This window comes from Struthio camelus, chromosome 17, assembly GCF_040807025.1.
Source record: "Struthio camelus isolate bStrCam1 chromosome 17, bStrCam1.hap1, whole genome shotgun sequence".
In the NCBI taxonomy this organism is placed as follows: Eukaryota; Metazoa; Chordata; class Aves; order Struthioniformes; family Struthionidae; genus Struthio; species Struthio camelus.
Genome location: NC_090958.1, coordinates 7,859,668 through 7,876,571, shown reverse-complemented (window position 1 = coordinate 7,876,571; position 16,904 = coordinate 7,859,668). Strand labels below are relative to the sequence as shown.

General features: G+C 54.3%; 1 protein-coding gene across 8 annotated transcripts in view; it reads left to right on the top strand.

The window, feature by feature from the left end:
* The window catches only part of MSI1 (musashi RNA binding protein 1), a 31,073-nt gene that overhangs the window by 3,677 nt on the left and 10,492 nt on the right, over positions 1 to 16,904 (top strand). For all 8 annotated transcript variants that reach the window (XM_068910998.1, XM_068911001.1, XM_068911003.1 and 5 more), the window contains 4 exons: positions 2,087 to 2,128; positions 4,032 to 4,124; positions 14,479 to 14,527; positions 16,566 to 16,648. In XM_068910998.1, coding sequence (XP_068767099.1) covers positions 2,087 to 2,128; positions 4,032 to 4,124; positions 14,479 to 14,527; positions 16,566 to 16,648 — 267 coding nt within the window. The remainder of the gene's footprint in view (positions 1 to 2,086; positions 2,129 to 4,031; positions 4,125 to 14,478; positions 14,528 to 16,565; positions 16,649 to 16,904) is intronic.

Here is a 16,904-nt window from a genome sequence, read left to right as displayed (position 1 = left end):
TTCCTTGTCCCGAAAGCCTAGCAGGGCGAAATGAGAGCGATTCCTGCTCAAGTGACTTCCGCTCGCTGCAGTCCGATACTGGCTTTTTGTTTTTGGATACAATCTGAGCAGTTCTGAACGCTTTTACTCTTAGCAGATTTATATCTAGCTTTGTAAAAAGGATCCATTACGTCAGCGGGTGACCCTGAAACGCAACTCCTCCGCAGCTATTTGTTTTAATACCAGAAATGAGGGAATAAGGTACCGGCACTTTTGCTTTAATTAGAAAGACTCCAACAACCGAGGAGCAGTCCAGCTTTAGTAACTCGAGTCCGGCGCTGAAGCCGCTGCCCTCCGCGTGTTCCCAGGGCTGCCTCGTCGGTCGCTCGGCCGGGCCTCGCTCCACCTGCAACAAAGGCTAGTTGTGCAGAAGAATTTGTGAAATGACTGCCTGCTCCCTCCAGCCAGGAGGACGCGTTATCTCTGCCCAGTTGATCACACTCAGGGTAATGAGAAAATGAGGCCGAGCTTAGCATTGCCGAGTATGAAAGCATCTTCTTGGCAGGAGCTGAATGACACTGGCTGAGAACTAAAAGACAGTAGATTATTGTTTTTGCTTATTATCTGCCATCAGCCTCCTGGTCTCCTGCCGTCCCCTGTCCTCAGTATTCGCTGTGGGTTTCTGCGCTAGCCAGGAAGCTGAAGGGCTCTGTGTGTGTGTGTGTGTGCGTGCGCGCGCACGGGGAGGGAGGGACCGCTCAGATGCCCTGGGGAGGCACCCGGAGGGTATGCTAATCTGCCTCCGCTTGGAGCCTGTGGAGGGAGGTTTATTTTTGAGTTTATTTGTGCTCTTCATTTTTTGCCTCTGTTTACTTACGTACTGGGTTTATTTATGTAGTAGGCTGTGAGTCAGGACGGAGGTGGGGAAGGCAGGGAGGGGAGCTGGTGGAAGGGCCGGCAGAGGCCAAGCTCTGGGTCTGTGTGACAAGTGAAAGGACGCGGGACGGGAGGGCGGCCGGGCTGGAAAGCAGAACAATGGCTGCGAGCGGAGCTGGAGAGATGCCGCTTCCTTTGGGCTGCTCGAGCTGCCGGGCTGATGGGATGACCCTGGGCTGCTCTCCTGGCCGCAGCCTTTCCAAGCATGGGGATGAGCCAAACCTGCCTTTAACGCAGGTCTCCTTAAGCTGATTTGTAGGTCTGGATCATCCCTGATGTGATGTAACTTTACAAGAGTTGCTGTAAAAATAGGCTCTAAAGAATGAAGTGGTGGCTGAGGAGGAGCAGAGGCTTTCGGGGCGTTTGGCTTTCAGCTGCGTTAGTTTTTTTGCAGCTTTTGTGGTGGTGGTGTGAGGCTAATGCAGGCACGCGCTCATCTCTGCTGACCCCAGCAGAACATGCGGCACCTGGATGGGGGTGCCGAGACGAGAGGCGGCCGCTCCGGCGGCCGGCAGGTTTACAGAGAGGCTGAGCAGGCAGCGGCACAATGGAGGGCTCAGCCCGCGGAGGGGAGGCATCGCTTCATTGTGTGCGGCGCAGCGGGCGGGAGGGGAGAGCGCGCTGCCTTCCAGCCACAGCCCGCGCTGGGATGCAACGTTTTGGGCTTTGGTCTCCTCTGTTTAATATGCACCTTCCTGTCTGCTCTTTTATTTCTTTATCCTGTGTTTTGCAGAATTAAGTGTTTGGCTTTTTGTGTGCTGCCTCCTCTCTGTCCTATCATTCACCACGTGAGCTCTGTACTTGTAGGGGGAGAGAGGGGGGAGAGGAAAAGGGCAGAAGAAAGCACTTTTCATATGACGCTGGTGATGCAGGGCACCCAGGGGCAGGCCGAGTGGGAGGGTGCAACTGCGCTGGTTAATCCCAGCATGTGATGGGCTCTCGGTGCAGTCTGGCCACTGCTCAGCTGGAGCCGGACCACTGCATGCTGGGACTTGTAGTCTCGCGGGTTGTGCCTTGCGGGCGGGAGCGCTGTCTGCAGCCTGCGGGTAGATTCTTTGGGTGTCTAGCAAGGTGCCACGTGGGCAGAGAAAGCTGTGCGCATGGAGGAAATCCTGCATTTGTAAACAGCAACAAAAGCATGTTCACCTCTTCTTCCCCACATCTCTTTCAGATTGACCCGAAGGTAGCGTTCCCCCGCCGAGCACAGCCCAAGGTAGGTACTGCGTGCAGCCCTTGCTGCTCCAAAGGGTGGAATTCGTAGTGGTGAGTCTTGTCCCTCTGCCTGAGGTTGCTCAGGACTCGCTTTGAGCGGGAGCTGCTGTGCTGCACCGTCGGCTTCAACACGCGGAGCTGCCGAGTGCTGCTCTCCAGCTTGCAGTGGAGCGCGGGGCCGTTGTGCGGTGCTGGAGGAGCCAACAGGCCTCTCCATTATACTACAGCATGGCAATAGTTAGGACTGGTGAACTAAACTCTGCCTAGGATGAAGCTGGTCCTTAAGTTACAGGCCTACGGAGAGATACAGGGCGGTTTTGTGCTGCACTGTGATCCAAGTGGAAAGAGGGTTGTGTGTGCGCATGCACACATGTGCGTATGAACAAACGTATGGCAGGGAAGGAATTTCATTTTGTTCAGGAATTTGAGGAAAAGGATTTCATTTTGTGAAATGCCCTTGAGTGCTTCCGCACTGGAAAAGGCAGAAGGGGTTTGGAGTTAGACCTTATCTGCGAGAGGCTGTGGCATCAGACTGAGCAGTTGCAGGAACTTGTTCCAAACGTGCAAGCAGAAATTTTTAGCTGAGGCGGCAGTGGCCCAGAGACTGCTTTTAGATTTGGGTCTCCCTTTAACTTTTACGGTCTCAATTCCAAGTGCTGTCACAGGAGAAAGAGCTTGGGAGGAGCAGCGGTGAGAAGTGCAGAGGGAAGAAGAGACTGGTGCAGGGAAGGAAATGAAGGGGGATCAGGCATGGGGAACAATTGGTGAGCAGGTATCCTGAGTAACTGGAGCCAGGAAGCACATGGTAGGAATTGGGTTAATTCCATTAAGCAGTTTGGTGACAGAAGGTGCTTTAGTGTTAGAACGGGCTGCTCTCCAAGCCAGGGAATTGCTGCGGATTAGCCCTATGCTCCTTGGGGTAATTAGGACCATGTGTTCCTCTGAGAGCAGGGGTGTAGCCAGGCAGCGAAGGGGAGGATGCAGCTGGAGAGCCAGTTCAAAGGATGTCAGTGTGCCTCAGCCTGGCAGCAGTGGCCCCTCACGGGGTACCTAGTTTTTTTGTTTGTTTGATTTGTTTTGTTTTTTTCTTGCCCCGGTTGCATGAGTGAGAAGCGGCAGAGGGTTCTTCCCTTTGCCTTTCTCCCAAGGGAAAAAAGATTCAACTGGAGTCTTCTGGGCTCCATTTAAGTGACTAGGGAATGGGTGCAAAATGGGGCTTATTCCATGTAAGACAGGACGCTGTGCCAGTTGGTGAGCTAGGGCGGCGCGGCCCGGGGAGCCTACCTGCGCCGGCAGCCCTCCACGGCGCGGCCCGGGGAGCCTACCTGCGCCGGCAGCCCTCCACGGCGCGGCCCGGGGAGCCTACCTGCGCCGGCAGCCCTCCACGGCCCACCTTTCCACCCTGGAAAGCAGCGCAGACTTCTCTGCGGGAGCCTGCGAGAGGCTGGTGGGGTGCAAAGTGGCAGGGCTGCAGGAAGAGCCAAGGGCGAGAGCCAGCGGGCTGGGAAGGGGACCATAATATCCTGCGTCCCTGGGGGGTTGCGATCGTGCCTAGCGAGGGGAGAGGCTGGCGAAGCACTGTACAAGCCAAGGGGATCATCCCTTCGCTCCCCATCGAGCGAAGGGGATGGGCTGTGCGCCAGCGAGAGCTGAGGTGCCGATGACCTGGTGAGCCTGCATGGGTGGGGTGGGGTGAGGGCTTGGCCGAGAGCGTGCCTCGAGGTCCGGTGTGGGAAACGCCGGCTGGTCACGTTTGGCTGTGGAGCTCCGTGACGGGTGGAAGCTCGGCCGCAGCGAAAGGGCAGATGCTTCCTGGCAGCAGAGAGGGAGTTAGTGGCCTTTTGAGTCTTGTTCTCTGCTCCCTCTCGGTTTATTTGGTGAATTCCTGTCCTTCCCTTTTCCAGATGGTGACCCGAACGAAGAAGATATTTGTGGGTGGTCTGTCAGTGAACACTACTGTGGAGGATGTGAAACAGTATTTCGAGCAGTTTGGGAAGGTAAGTCTCTTGAGTGGTGTTGGATCAAAGCTGTTGCTTCTGGGGCAAAAAGGAGTTTTCTGAACTCTTTTGGAGGCAGGATTAGGAGTCTATGAGTCTTCTCCGTGGGGTTAGGTAAATTGAAGGTCAGCTACAGATGTTGGGTAGCTGTAATTTCTTTGTAGGGGCTACAGCCTGTGATTCCTGCCCTGTGCTGATTTGAAACAGAGAGCTTGTGCTCGTTCTTGGAGTCGATAGGACCTGGGCTAAAGGAAATGCTTCTCCCCCCTCCTTACCCAGAGGCCTCTTACAGCATTTTGGTCCCGCAGATATGCGGTTTGTTCAAATGCTGAGGGAAAATTTGCAGACACTCTTAACAGATCTGCTTCAGCATCAAACTTGTGATTTTGGCCTTGTTTCTCATTCTAAGCCTTGTGATTGATATTTCTGTAATCCTTTATTAAAAATAATCCCTTTGGTCCTGCAACTTCTCCTGCTGAGTCCTGGGCAAGTGGTGATGTTGTTCTTGGATGTTTGAAGGAAATTTGGCATGTAGGCTGTCCCTTGTGTTCGCATGGCTTCTTCTGTGCCAGCTGCGGGTGCAGGGAAGGGTAGGCTTCTGTGATTTGAAGTCATTTGTGCCCTTGGTCCTTGGCAGCCACTTGTGCAAATTGCGTGTTGGGACAGAATTGGAGGATAGAAAGGGGCTCAGTCTTGGCCCTTCAGCTGCCTCAGGAGGCTGCGAGCGCTCTGAGGTGCAACACCAGTAATGTTAGACTGAAGGATCGCAACATTTTTAATGGGATTAGGAATGGAAGGGGATTGTCGTACCCAAATGCTGAATACGGTCACGTCTGGGGCAGGGCACTGTGACTGTTTTGCTGTTGCTCGATGGTGTTGTGTGTGGATTAGCTGTTTGGAGCAGGAAGCGTTGGGTTTGGGAAGGAAGTGTTTGGGTTCTGGCTGTTGGGACCTTCCGGCACAGGCGGAGGTGGCAGAGCAGTTTGCTTGGCAGTAATCTTGCCAGGGTGTTACTGATAGCATCCTGGATCTGGAAGAAGGTACCACAGAAACTGTAATGAGTATGAGGCATGAAGACTTTGGTATTCATTTTCTTATGAAAGATCATGTGAAAGGGCGATGGTTTCTATTACAGTGCGTTAACTGGTGAGAAGAAGGGGAGTTTTTAAATCAGTTTTGCTGTATCCTTGGAACTTTTGGGCAGAAAGTTTGGAATAAGTGTTGTTCAGTACCTTTATTCAGCCTCTGAAGTCAAGTCTATGCATGGCCTGGGTTGCTATAGTGATTGCAAAGTAGGACTTTTTCGTGTTTCCAATCAGCCCTTAGAGAAATAGTAATGTGGAAAGTGGTCAGTGCGTCAGAATTCCCTATGTTTGTTAGTCATTAGTTCTGTGTGATTTTTATTTTCTGTGTTAGAAATAAGCAAACTGTATCATGTCCCTGGCAGCTTTTACATGGTGTTGCTGAAGGGCTTCACTAAAAGCGTTGTTGTCCATGTGGCTGTGTCGTGTGAAGACTGTTAGTTTGACTTGCACGTGCTTCCATGCTGCTGCTGATGCAAGCTTTCGAGAGGAGACCCACATGTCTTGGGCGTAATCCCCTTTTAACCTTAACCGTACCTCTGTTAATTTGAACCAGAAGCGTGTCACATAGCACTCACAGTTTACAAGCATTTACAGTCTGTCGCTCTAGTTTGAGAAGTCCTTTCCAGTTCTTCTGGGGTGTTATGCTGTTATGTTCCTTTTATTTAATGGTCGTGTGTTGAAAGGAGTCATGACGTCAGGAGACTAGCAAGAACTGGTTGTGTCAGATTGTTTTCTCAAACCGGGCAGAAGGGAGAGTTCTGCGTAGCTCAGTGCGATTCATTCTCCAAGAACCAGCATCCTGGACAACATCCGGCATTCAAAATGTGAATGAGGCTAACACAGCTGGCTTCTTGGCTCTGAGGAGTTTCCACGGGGGAGAGGTCAGGGTTGGTCAGATTGGCTCTCCATCTTGGGGCAGCTTTCTGAGTCATCTGGCCATTTCAGCTGAAGAGAGACTCCTCAGAGCTCTAGTGCAAAGCACGTCTCCTAGCTTGCAACCATCTTCCAGGCCAACCCTCAGTTAATTCACTGAAGGCCAGGAGAACTGCTTCCTGAGAAATTCTCTGGTCAGTAGCTCCACAGGGGTGATGTGCGGGATCAGTGGGAAAAGGCATTTCAGAGGCAAGCCTATGTGACAATCAGCTCTGGGGTTCTCAGCTCTGAATGTCCCACTCTGTGGTTTCTAGGGCTAAGAAAAGGCTGTTGCTTACAGTTTCAGATGTGACTCATTCTTATGGAGAACATGAGTTGAGTACACAGACTCGTTTGGAGTTTGTTGTGATACTCTGGGGCCTCTCACTTTTCAGAGGTTCCCTAGCATGCCTTCTTTTGAAGGTACTCCTGGCACCTGACTCTGTGGTCTCCCATCTCCTGAATTTATGGTGCCATTAAGTTGAGAGGTGACGAAGGTTTGGTCACGTTATCTTCGTTTTAGAAAGTTTCTCTGAAGAAAATGCTTTCGTAGTCATTTGGGCCAGTACTTCTTCTGGAATTGGATGGAGACTATCTGGAAAAAAATTGTTAAAGATGCCCTTCTAAAGCATTGTCCTGTAAGGAGATGGCTTTGTCGGTGTCTCCTCTTCTAGAAAGCCATGAGGTCATTCGAAAGGAGCTGGAGAAAAATTACACCTCTAACCTCCTGCCTCTCCAGAAACCACTGCGAACGCTTAAATTTTAGTGTGAGGAGAAAGAGAGGGGTACACAAATCATGCTGTCTTGATTCCTTAAAATCAAGCTGCTGGATTCCTGGGGATGATTTTTAGTTGATCTTTGAGAATCCAATGACAATCTCAATTTGGGTCTCAGCTGTCAGTGAGAGATCATCCGTTGCTTCTGAGGACACAGGAGTACAAACAGCTGAATGGGCTTCAGGTGAAGGTTATCTTCTAGGCAACCCTGAGACTGCAAGCCTAAGCATGTGGTAGGTTTGTCAGCACTTGAGGTCTTCAAATCGGGATTGATGCAGTCAGAAATCCCGAGTCAGATGCAGTCAGAAAGCATGGGCATGCTGTAAGAATTGTTAGAGAAAATCCTATGGCCTCTAATACAGAGGAGGTCACGTTAGATTATCCTAATATTCTCTCTGGTCCAAATCTGTGAACTGCGAATTTGCAAGTCTACTCAGATAGCTAGTGCTGTTGCATCTATGATTGGAAGCAGTGTTCATTAGCAGAAAAAGTGGAAGTTTTTGTTTGTTGGGTAGGGCTTGAAATGAAATGGTTTCCCATTTCAAAAAAACAAAATTCTGAAGTCTGACGTTCCCATTTTGGCACTTCCCCTTATTCTCCCATCTTTGTTTTTGTTTTCTTGTTTTTTTTCTTCCCTTACTGAGTCCAAAACCTTCTCTGAGCTTTTTAAAAAGGAAGTGACAAAGAAAAATGAAAATGCATGCGAAGGAAATCATGAGCATTACTTAGGGGTAAAGGAAGAAAGGGAGAGGCTAGCATCCCCTCTTCTTCCTGTCAAAGCCAAATATTTTGACGTGAAAAGGTGAAACTTCAAAGAGGATCCCAAATACAGTGTGAGAACTTCTCCGTTTCAAAGGAGGACTGCCTTCTTTTCCTTCTTTCAAAACTGTGAATGAAAAATATGGGCTGCCACTTTCGTGAGGACAGAATACAAAGTTGTTTTTGGAGTCCAGTGAGTGAGACTGAGGGGTGCTCTCAAGCTGGCTTCAGTGAGTCAGGTACAGCTACTAGGGCTTTGAATAGAGTGGGATCTTCTAGGAAGCACTTTTGGATCCAAAACTCCAATCTCTGTGATGCAAGCTAATACCATGGGCATGTTTTTTAAAGGAGGTTACCTATTCAACTGTAGGATGGAAGTCCTAGGGAGAATTGCGCTCGCAGTATGTGTAGCCAAATGTCTTGGCTCAGGGTGGACTGTTAGAAATCTTTAAGCTTCACAAGGGAATATTTCAGCAGCCTCTTAGAATCAGGCCACCAGCCTCACTGAAACTTGAGCCAGAAAGAGAGGAGAAATAGCTTCCGCCTACCACCTCAGGCATAGCTAGTCCTCTCTGTAGCTCAACATGTAGGAGGATGCCCCAAAAGATCTCGTATCCCAGCTTCTTCCTTTCCTACTTCAACCTGTAGGAGCAGATTGTTCTATATTATTTTGGGTTGGGGGAGGGGTGACCATCAGAGTAATTTCTTTGGACAATTAGGTTTCAGAGCTTGTGATCAAGACTATTTATTTGAGATCATAACTGAAAAAAACTCAAGCCTCCTTTCTTTTTCAAGGGTTGGTCTGATGAGCTTGTGGGGTAGGGAGAGTCAAATAAATTACAAGATAGGAGGTTCAGAAGAAATAAGGTCTCTTTGCCACAGAGCTTACCCAAGCTGTGAAATGTTTGCCCCAATATGTTGTCATTCAAATTTATGTAGGCTCCAAAGTAATTGGACAAAGTCATGGATGGTCTTTTAAATATCTGGACACCCCTTCTAGTTCAGGAAGTACCTTGAATCAGAAATGGCTGGAAGGTGAGGGAGCCTTCAGGGGTGTATAACAATATCCTTGCCCTGTCCTTAGGTTCTGCCCAAGGTGTCTGCTGTAGGTCAGTATCTTGGGCAAGGTGGACTTCTGCTCTAACTTTGTGCAGCCGGTCTTTTGTCCTTCAGAAGCGTCTTTAGAAAGAGAAGTTGGTCCTTACCAAAACTAGAAATGAAGAGGTTTTTGTCTTTTATTTCCAGAAGAAATAGGGGTCTGGACCAAAGACTGGTGTTTGAACTCACGGTTTTCTCTCCTGTGTGTTTTTTACATTTGATGAAGCAGAAGTACAAGAAATATATTCATGATGACATCTTTGCATGACTCACTAATCAGTTGTGGCTCCTAGAGTGCTTGACAAGTGCTTGAAAACAATTTACATCTCTCCCTGGGCCTGCAGGTGATCTGCGTATTTGGATGAGTCGGTCACAAAAGCACAGCCTCTCACTGAGGCAGATCATGCCCAGGAAGAGACCAGCTCTCTCTAAAAATACCCTGGGAGCAAATGAGAGAGAGAAAAAAACTGCTGAGGTCCAAGTGCAGTTCTGACCTTTAGGTTGCCATCTAATACTTAATCCAAATTCCAGGCTGTTTGCCTAAGACAGGTTCTGAGCTCTCACTCGGGCAATGAATCTAGTACTGTCCAGACCAAGAAAAAAGCATAGTATCCTTGGCTGGATTTGATGACAGTTTGTGTATCTGTCACAAATACATATTCATGTACACCTGTCAGAGAAACGGTCTGGTTGACTTGGGTGCATGACATGAGCTTTCCACACTCAGTAATTGGAGAACCTTTAGATAGTGATGGGGAATTTCTGTAAAGAAATACTTGTGCGTGTGCTTATGTTGGGCCTGATTGCCCTCCCTTCAGATTGGGAGAAGGTTAATTAATTAATCTTTAATCTGCCACTCTCTGGAAATTCCAGGGATCAAAGCTACTTGTCAACCTGCTGTGGATTTCCAAACTGGATTTTGGATTTTCTTCCCCAGATCAGAGGGCAACTTATGCAAATTCTCACGTGTAACACGGTTGCAGTGAACAGATGGGGAGGGGAGGCGAAGGGGAATCTGATCACCTCTCTTGTGTCAGTCGGCAGTTTGGCTTGTGGTGACAATGCCCCTGGAACAAAGGGTGCTCTGTGCTCCGCATCTGGTAGGCAGATAGCCAAAAATGCTGCAGCATTAATGGTCATTCAGACCTGCAGTGGTTCATTTGATATTTGCCAGGTGCCCATGGAGCAGTGTGAGAGCAGGCAGGAACACCTGGGCAGGCTGGCCCTCTCACCTGTGCCCAGGAACGGGCTCCTTCCCTTGGTTTGGTCTCATTTGCAGAGTTTTGAGAAAGACTGTGCGGAACGGAGGGAGCAGGGTGCCACGCGGGCGCAGCACGCCTGCTCCGCGGAGCCAGCCTCTGCATCGGGGTTTTCTCCTCTCCGAATCGGTGTGTCGAGCGGCCAGGAGAACCTCTCAGGGTTGCTAATCCCCTCTCGGCAGGATGGCTGAGTGGTTTCTGGATCATTTGGTTTATATTTCTCATGCGGAAGCTGCCTCAGCAGCTACTACTCCTCTGGCTATTCCCCCCCCCCCCAAACGTGTGGTCCTAGTTCCTTCTAGGACCAGCTGAGCCATGATTAGTTGCTGTTCAGGTGGAAGACGCCCATCTCTGCATTCAGAGCATTTGCTCGAATGTTTACAGCTTTCTTCAAGAACTGTGCATGTGGAAGTGCATCAAACACTTCTCCTCAAACTTGTGTTGGATCTTTTCTTTTTTGGAATTTGAATGAGCCTGTCATTGGCTTCCTTTTTTGCAGAGACCTATGACCGTACCAGGAAGACTGAAAGAGCTGTTGATATTAGAGTTAGGACTAAGTCATTGGAAAAAATCAGGCCTTTCGGCCGGGCCCCGGGCGGCTCAGGCCGCGTTCCGGTTTGGTACGAAACGTCTCGTAGCTGAATATTTCGGCTAGGCTGAGGGCTGCTTTGGCGGAGAGGCTCTCTGGGAAACCCGCGGGCCGTCGCTTCTTGCCGTCACCGCCGGGCCGCCCCCGTGGAGGCCAGGCGCCTTCGTCCACCTCTGGGCAAGGCGCTGCCCTCCCGCAGCCGGCCTCGGCCGCGGCCAACCCTTGAAGGGTTACAAGCGGTCCCAGCTCCCCCAACGGGTTGCCTTCCCCGAGCCGAAGCCCGTCTCCTCCTCCTCCCGCTTCGCTTGGGTCTCCGAGGCCGGAGGAGGCCTCTGCAGAGGGGCAGGGTTGGGAGGAGGCCGTGCTGCGCGGCTCGGGGTGCGGGTCGGCCCCTCGGAAAAGTCACTGGCGGGGGCGGCGGGGAGCGCGACCGACCTTCCCCTTCGCTCCCTCGGCGTTGCTGCCGGGGGGCTAAACGCGGAGGGAGCCGCGGCTGACAGCGGCGGGGGGAAACGCGCAAAGCGCCAAGTGCTGACCCCGCAGGCCGGAGCGGGGCAGCCCGGCGCGGTAAGCTGAATAGGTGCCGGGGAGAGAGCCGAGCCCACGAGGCGAAGCAGCTTTCTCGTAAAGCGCTCCGCTGCTTTGAGCGTGTTTAAAGAATGGAAACAAATATTTATTGAAGGAGGGGGAGAGCCGGAGGAAGACAACTCACCCGGCAAAGGCCTTTGTTAGCGTGCAGTTGGGAGGGCGAGATTGTTTCCACGCCCTCTTAAAAATGAACCTGCGGGGCGTTTCCGGAGCTGTAAGGGCCGTTCCCCGCCCGCACCGGTCGGCAGGTTGGGCGGGGCCGCGGGGCGGGGCGGGGCCGCGCGCGGGCGGGCGCTGGAAGGCGGGTTGGTGCGCGCGCGGCGGCGCGCTTCGCGCCCCCCCCCCCCCCCCCCCCCCCCCCCCGCGGCGGGGGGCCGGGCCCAGCGGGGCGGCTTTGTGCGCGCCGGGCGCGGCGGTAGCGCGCGGCTAATCCCGGCCGGCAGCTGCCATTGGCGGCCGCGTTGCCCTGGCGACGGGCCCCGCGCGGCCCCGGCCGCCGCCGTCTTTGTTGGGGCCCGGCCCGGCCCGGCGGGGGTCGGGGCGCCGCCGCGACGGGCTGCGGCTCCCCGGCGGCCCCGCGCCGCTGCTCCCTCGCCTTCCCCGCCGGTACCGGGCGCCGTGGTGTCCCGGTCGGCCGGCTGCTGCGGGCAGAGGGGCGCGGCTCCCGGCCTGGGGCTGGCTGCGCGGGTCGGGGAGCGCTGCGGCCAGGCCGGTCCTCCGCCCTCGCTGCGCCGGGGACCGGCTTCGGGGCGAGCCCGGTCGGTGCGGGATCGCTGGACGGGACGGGGGGAACGCAGCGCGCCCCAGCCCGCCCCGCCGGCCCGGTACGGGCCTGCCGGCAGCGCCTGCCGGGCCTCGTCTTGAGCGCAGGAGCCGAGCGGGCTGCGCTCCTCTCGCCTGCTGCCTTGGGAAGAGGGCAGAAGAGGTGCTTGCGCGCAGCTTTTATTGGCAGTAAAACGCAGCAGTTGTGGCTGTACGCAGAGTTTTGGCCCCGGAGTCGAGCGGGGTGAGATTGTTTTACAAAAATACGTACATATAAAACTTAGATTTTCAGGAAGGGTGATGAGATGACAGAGCTCTGAGGCGCTTCTGTGAGGCTCGTGGTAGGAGGCAGCTTTCACGTCGTATGCGAGTGTTACTGTAAATAGGTTTTCCCAAGACAAGGGTACGTTTTAGGCTACTGAGCAGACACCTGATTTCAAAGCACGGGCAGAGACTTACAGAGGATCAGCGTGAGGCAGGTCGCAGCTCTCTCGGCACGCGAGGCGTGGTTTGGGACGAGGCTGCTGCGCTTCTCCCGACTGCGAGCGCTCGGACGCAGCGCCGGAGCGAGCAGCCGGGCCTGGGCCGTTGCTCGGCCGTGGGTTTGCGCTCGGACGCGCCCTGGGCTCTGCAAGGAAGAGGTTGCTGCGAGGGGAGAGGATGGAGCAAGTCAGCAGCCGGGCCGCGCTCCCGCCCTGCTGCGGTCTGCTTCTCCATCTCTCACCTTGACGGGTTGGTGAGGCCCCAACTGCCTGAGCTGACGTCGTCAGCAGCGGCGCCGCCTTCGAGCGCTGTTGGCACCCGTGTCCCCCGCGTGTGCTGGAGAGGACAGTTACGTGCCTGGCCCTGCTGTGAACCAAATAGGGGAACGGGTCCAGCTTAAAAACGAATGAAAGCAAACAATAAAACGCCTTGAAACGTTTTTAAGGCAGGTCAGGTTCCCCCAGCAGGTCAGAGCGGGGCTGGCGTAGGGCAGGCGTGAGCGGCGAGGGGGAGCGGCGCCGTGACGAGCTGCCGCTGGCCCCCCTGGCTCCCGGACCTGCGGGCCGAGGGCGGCAGGCCGAGGAACTGCTTCGGATCCGCGTAAGGCGTTGGGTCCCCTTTGGCTCAGGGCGGCTTGCTGGCGAGGTTTGCAGGTCCCTGTTGACTCAGCAAAGGGGATGCCGGGCAGGACGGGCGCAGTGCGAGGAGGGGGGAGCCGGGTGGCCTGTTGTCACCTCACTCCTGTGGTGCGGACATGTTGCAAAAACCCAAGGGCATCAAGGACGACATCTCCTTGCTCACCACGGCACTGGAAATGTTAGCAACGGCTCCGGCTGTCCTCGTGGCGCTGAGTCGGAGCCGGGTGCCCCTTTTGGCTAACAGCCCTGTCCCCTCCCGGACGAGGGCCGGTTGCACAGCGCGAGGGCCGCGCTGTGGCTCCAAGCCTGTGCTGGGCTGCGGGGAGCGCTCTGCCCCGCCGAAGGGCCCTGGGCGCTTCTGGAGTAGGCAGAAACGCAGCTCCTTCCCGGGGAGGAGGCCAGGGGAGAAAATCCCCCCGTGGAGCCGGGGGAGCCGCGGCGCAGGGGGTCACGGCTCGGGAAATGGCTGGCGCGGAGGCGGAAGGCCGGGGCAGCTGCTGGCCGGAGCCCGTCGCGCCCCTCCCCTGAGCATTTGCACGTCCAGTTTCATAATCGGATTAAGGCAGTGGTATTAGAGAGGAGGGATGGGTCAGTGGGACAGGTTTACACTGGGGCTTACACGGAGGGGATTGCAGGGTATTTTTTAACCCTGCTCGGCCTGACCTGGCAGCGAGCGGTGCAGATGTGTCTCTGCAAGGAAACACCCAGCAGGGAAGATGGAGGGGGGAAAAGTGGCACCAGGCAGTGATGTGCTGGCGGGGAAGGAGAGCGGCACCAGGCTGCTGGGGGGATGGGATGCCGGCGCCCTTCCCCCACCGGGGAGGCAGCCCTCGCTCAGGCCTTGCAGTAAATTTGCTCTAATTACAGCCTCCAGCAGTGGGAAACCTCACTTAGAGGAAAGGCTCCTCTGGGGTGGGGGTGGGGGCGGCTTCCCAGCTTTCCCAGGCGGGCTCTGTTGTCTGAGGCCTCCGCTTCCCCCGTCGCTGGGAGGCCCCTTATTCCTCTCCTCTCTCCGGCTTTGCTTCTCTCCCCCCCTTTAATTCTGCGCTCCTTTGAGGCCGGGATTTGGGAACAATGCGCTTGCTGCTCTTTGCCCCTGTGCTGAGCTGCAGGCAAACAAGCGGGGTCACTTGCTGCGGCGGAGGGGAGGGGAGGGGAGGGGAGAGCCGCCGGGGGCTGCGCCGGGCAGCACCTGCCCCGGGCTGGCTGCGGCGGGGGCCTGGGGACCCGCCGATGTGGCCGGTGTGATACCGTGTGTGCGTGCATGTGCGCACCCCGTTTCCTCCTCAGGGATGGGTGGTCTCGATGCTCCCTGGTTTGGGAAGGCCAGGGAAGCTGGGAATAGACGTGTTGGCGGCTGCTTGCAGCAACAGTACCAGTCTGATGGGAGCTCTTCTCTTTGCAGGTGGACGACGCGATGCTGATGTTCGACAAGACCACCAACCGACACCGAGGTGAGAGCAGCCGGCCGGCCGGAGGAGCAAGAGCTGCCAAGGGTTTGCTCCGCGCCGTGGGTAGGGAGGGGGGTTCGTATTGCAGCAGCAGGGCAGGCAGGTCACAGCTGCTCTTTATCTTGCCTCCAGTCGCCCCATCCTTTTGCATCTGCATCCTTCAGCAGCGTCCCTCGCAGCACAGAGGGCTTTTGTCCAGTGCGTTTCCTGTGCTGCAAAGTCGCCGAGTTGCAGATATGTGAGAGGAGGCGGCCCCGTCTCCTTCCCAGTTACCTCCACGGCTCCAGCCTGCAGTGTCTGTCTTACCTTGTCCCGAGTAATCTGAGCTCCGGGAAAGCTGACACGAGAGCCTGATGAGTGCCTGCCTCTCGCCCCTTCCTCGGCCCAGAGCCTGCTTGTGCTCCCAGGTCACCTTTTCCTTCGAGTCGGCCGGCTGGAGTCTGGTTACAGGATGGGAGCAAGGCTCTGGTATTTGTGCTCTCCAGACCTAGCCCACCCCTGGGTGCCCTTGCCTCCCGCTCCCTGTGTCTAGATCTCTTGTGCACGTCTTCAAATTGGCAACCCTGGTGCAGTGCAGGGCTTGACGCCAGTATTGCACCAGCTCAGAGTCTCATTGGCAGCAAATTAACCTATAAACTTAATGTCAGCCTCCTCCAAATCAGGACCAGTAACAGCCCGATGCTGGGCTGCTCTCACATCTGCGTGTTGCTGAAGCACTTAGAGGCACCTTGGCCACCAGACCAGCACGGGAAATGCTTCCTCGCTGCTCTTGCTATGCTGTGTGACCTTCAGAGCAGCCACCTCGTATTTATTTGTTTGTTTATTTTAAGCCTTTAAATCTGTTCTGGTTGCCTGGCCTAGGGAGTTGTTCCACCATCATCTTAAAAGGGAAGAAATGGTTTAACCTCCATTCCTCCACGGATGCCTCCCAGTCGCTAGTTAGTAAAAGGCTGTTGGGTGTTTTGGAGGGAGCAGGGAGAGCTGTCTTCTGCCGAGTCTGCAGCCTGGGCTCTGCCAGCGTGCGCCAGGCTGGTGATGTCTGATCGAGCTCAGGGTTAGTTTCGGCATCAGGCCTTACTCTTGAATTCCCGAGGACCCCAGCTCACGGGTGTTGAGGTGAATGGTGTGTAACCACCTGGGCACACACAGGGTAGGGGATCCCTATCTGTTTTTAGAAGTTATTTTCAAGTGCCATGAAATTTGCCACTATCAGTTCTGGAACGTGGAAAGCTGCTTAATCCCAGCCTGGTTGTAAAGCAAGCTTAAAGACATCCTCTGACCTGCTTCAGCTCTCCAGAAGCAGTGGGAGAGGATTCCAGTCAGGTGGGAGAGGATTTTTGTCCGCCCACCCTGGGTGGCCTCTGCCAAAACTGTCAAGGGAAAGAACGGGTGAGAGAGACGAGGTGGGAGCGTGGGGCAGGGGCCAGGAGCGCACGATCCCGTTTTACCCCAGATACTAACTTCACTTTGGGGAAACTTTGTGAGTCTTGTTGCTTGCCTGTGTCTGTCTTGCTCTGTACAACTGTACTGCTGATATTCGTCTGCTTATACAAAGCCTTAGGACCAGTGACGGGGGCTTTGAGGGGGAGATGTGCAGGGTGTTTTTGCTGGTGTGGTGCTTTTGGTGAGGGTGGTGATGGCCTGGCCAGCAGCTGTTTGTTTCTCCACCAACTCTCTTTGTACGAGCATCTGCAGGGAACATCCCCAGCATTGTCAGCCATGTGGTTTGCCTTGCAAATAGCAAAGTTTAAAAAAAAAAAAAAAACCAAACTTGGTTTTGAGAGCAGTTGGGTTCAGAGAGGGTGGGAGGTACAGAAAGAGGAGGAAAGGGGAATCCATAAAGGGATGGTCCTGTTGTTCTTGTGCGTAAAGGTAGGATTTGCTGGAGAGCGAAGATGAGTGATGGCCATTGTCAAGGGCTGACTGGGCCATCCTAGGAGCCTGTGGCTCCTTCTCTTCTCCTGCCAATAAAAGAATATGGGTAGCAGGCGCAAGCTGTGCAGAGCTCTGACCTGATCAGGGAGTTTTGCCTTTTCTTCAGGGTTCGGGTTTGTCACGTTTGAAAGTGAAGATATTGTGGAAAAAGTATGCGAAATCCACTTCCATGAGATCAACAACAAAATGGTGAGCACCTGGGGCAGAGCGGGGCGGAGAGGGCCAGAGCGGTATCACATGGAGAGCGGGGTAATGGGACGGGGCGGGACCCTGCACACTTGCTCCGCAGGGGCAGCTGGATTGATTTCTTTTTCCCCCACATCACAGCAGCCAGTCTGGGGAAAAAAGACACAACTCGATGTGGAGGTGCACCAGCACGATACCGAGGTTTCAAGGAGAAGAACCAAGAATCGTGCACTACTTGGAGATTTTGCAGTTACATTGA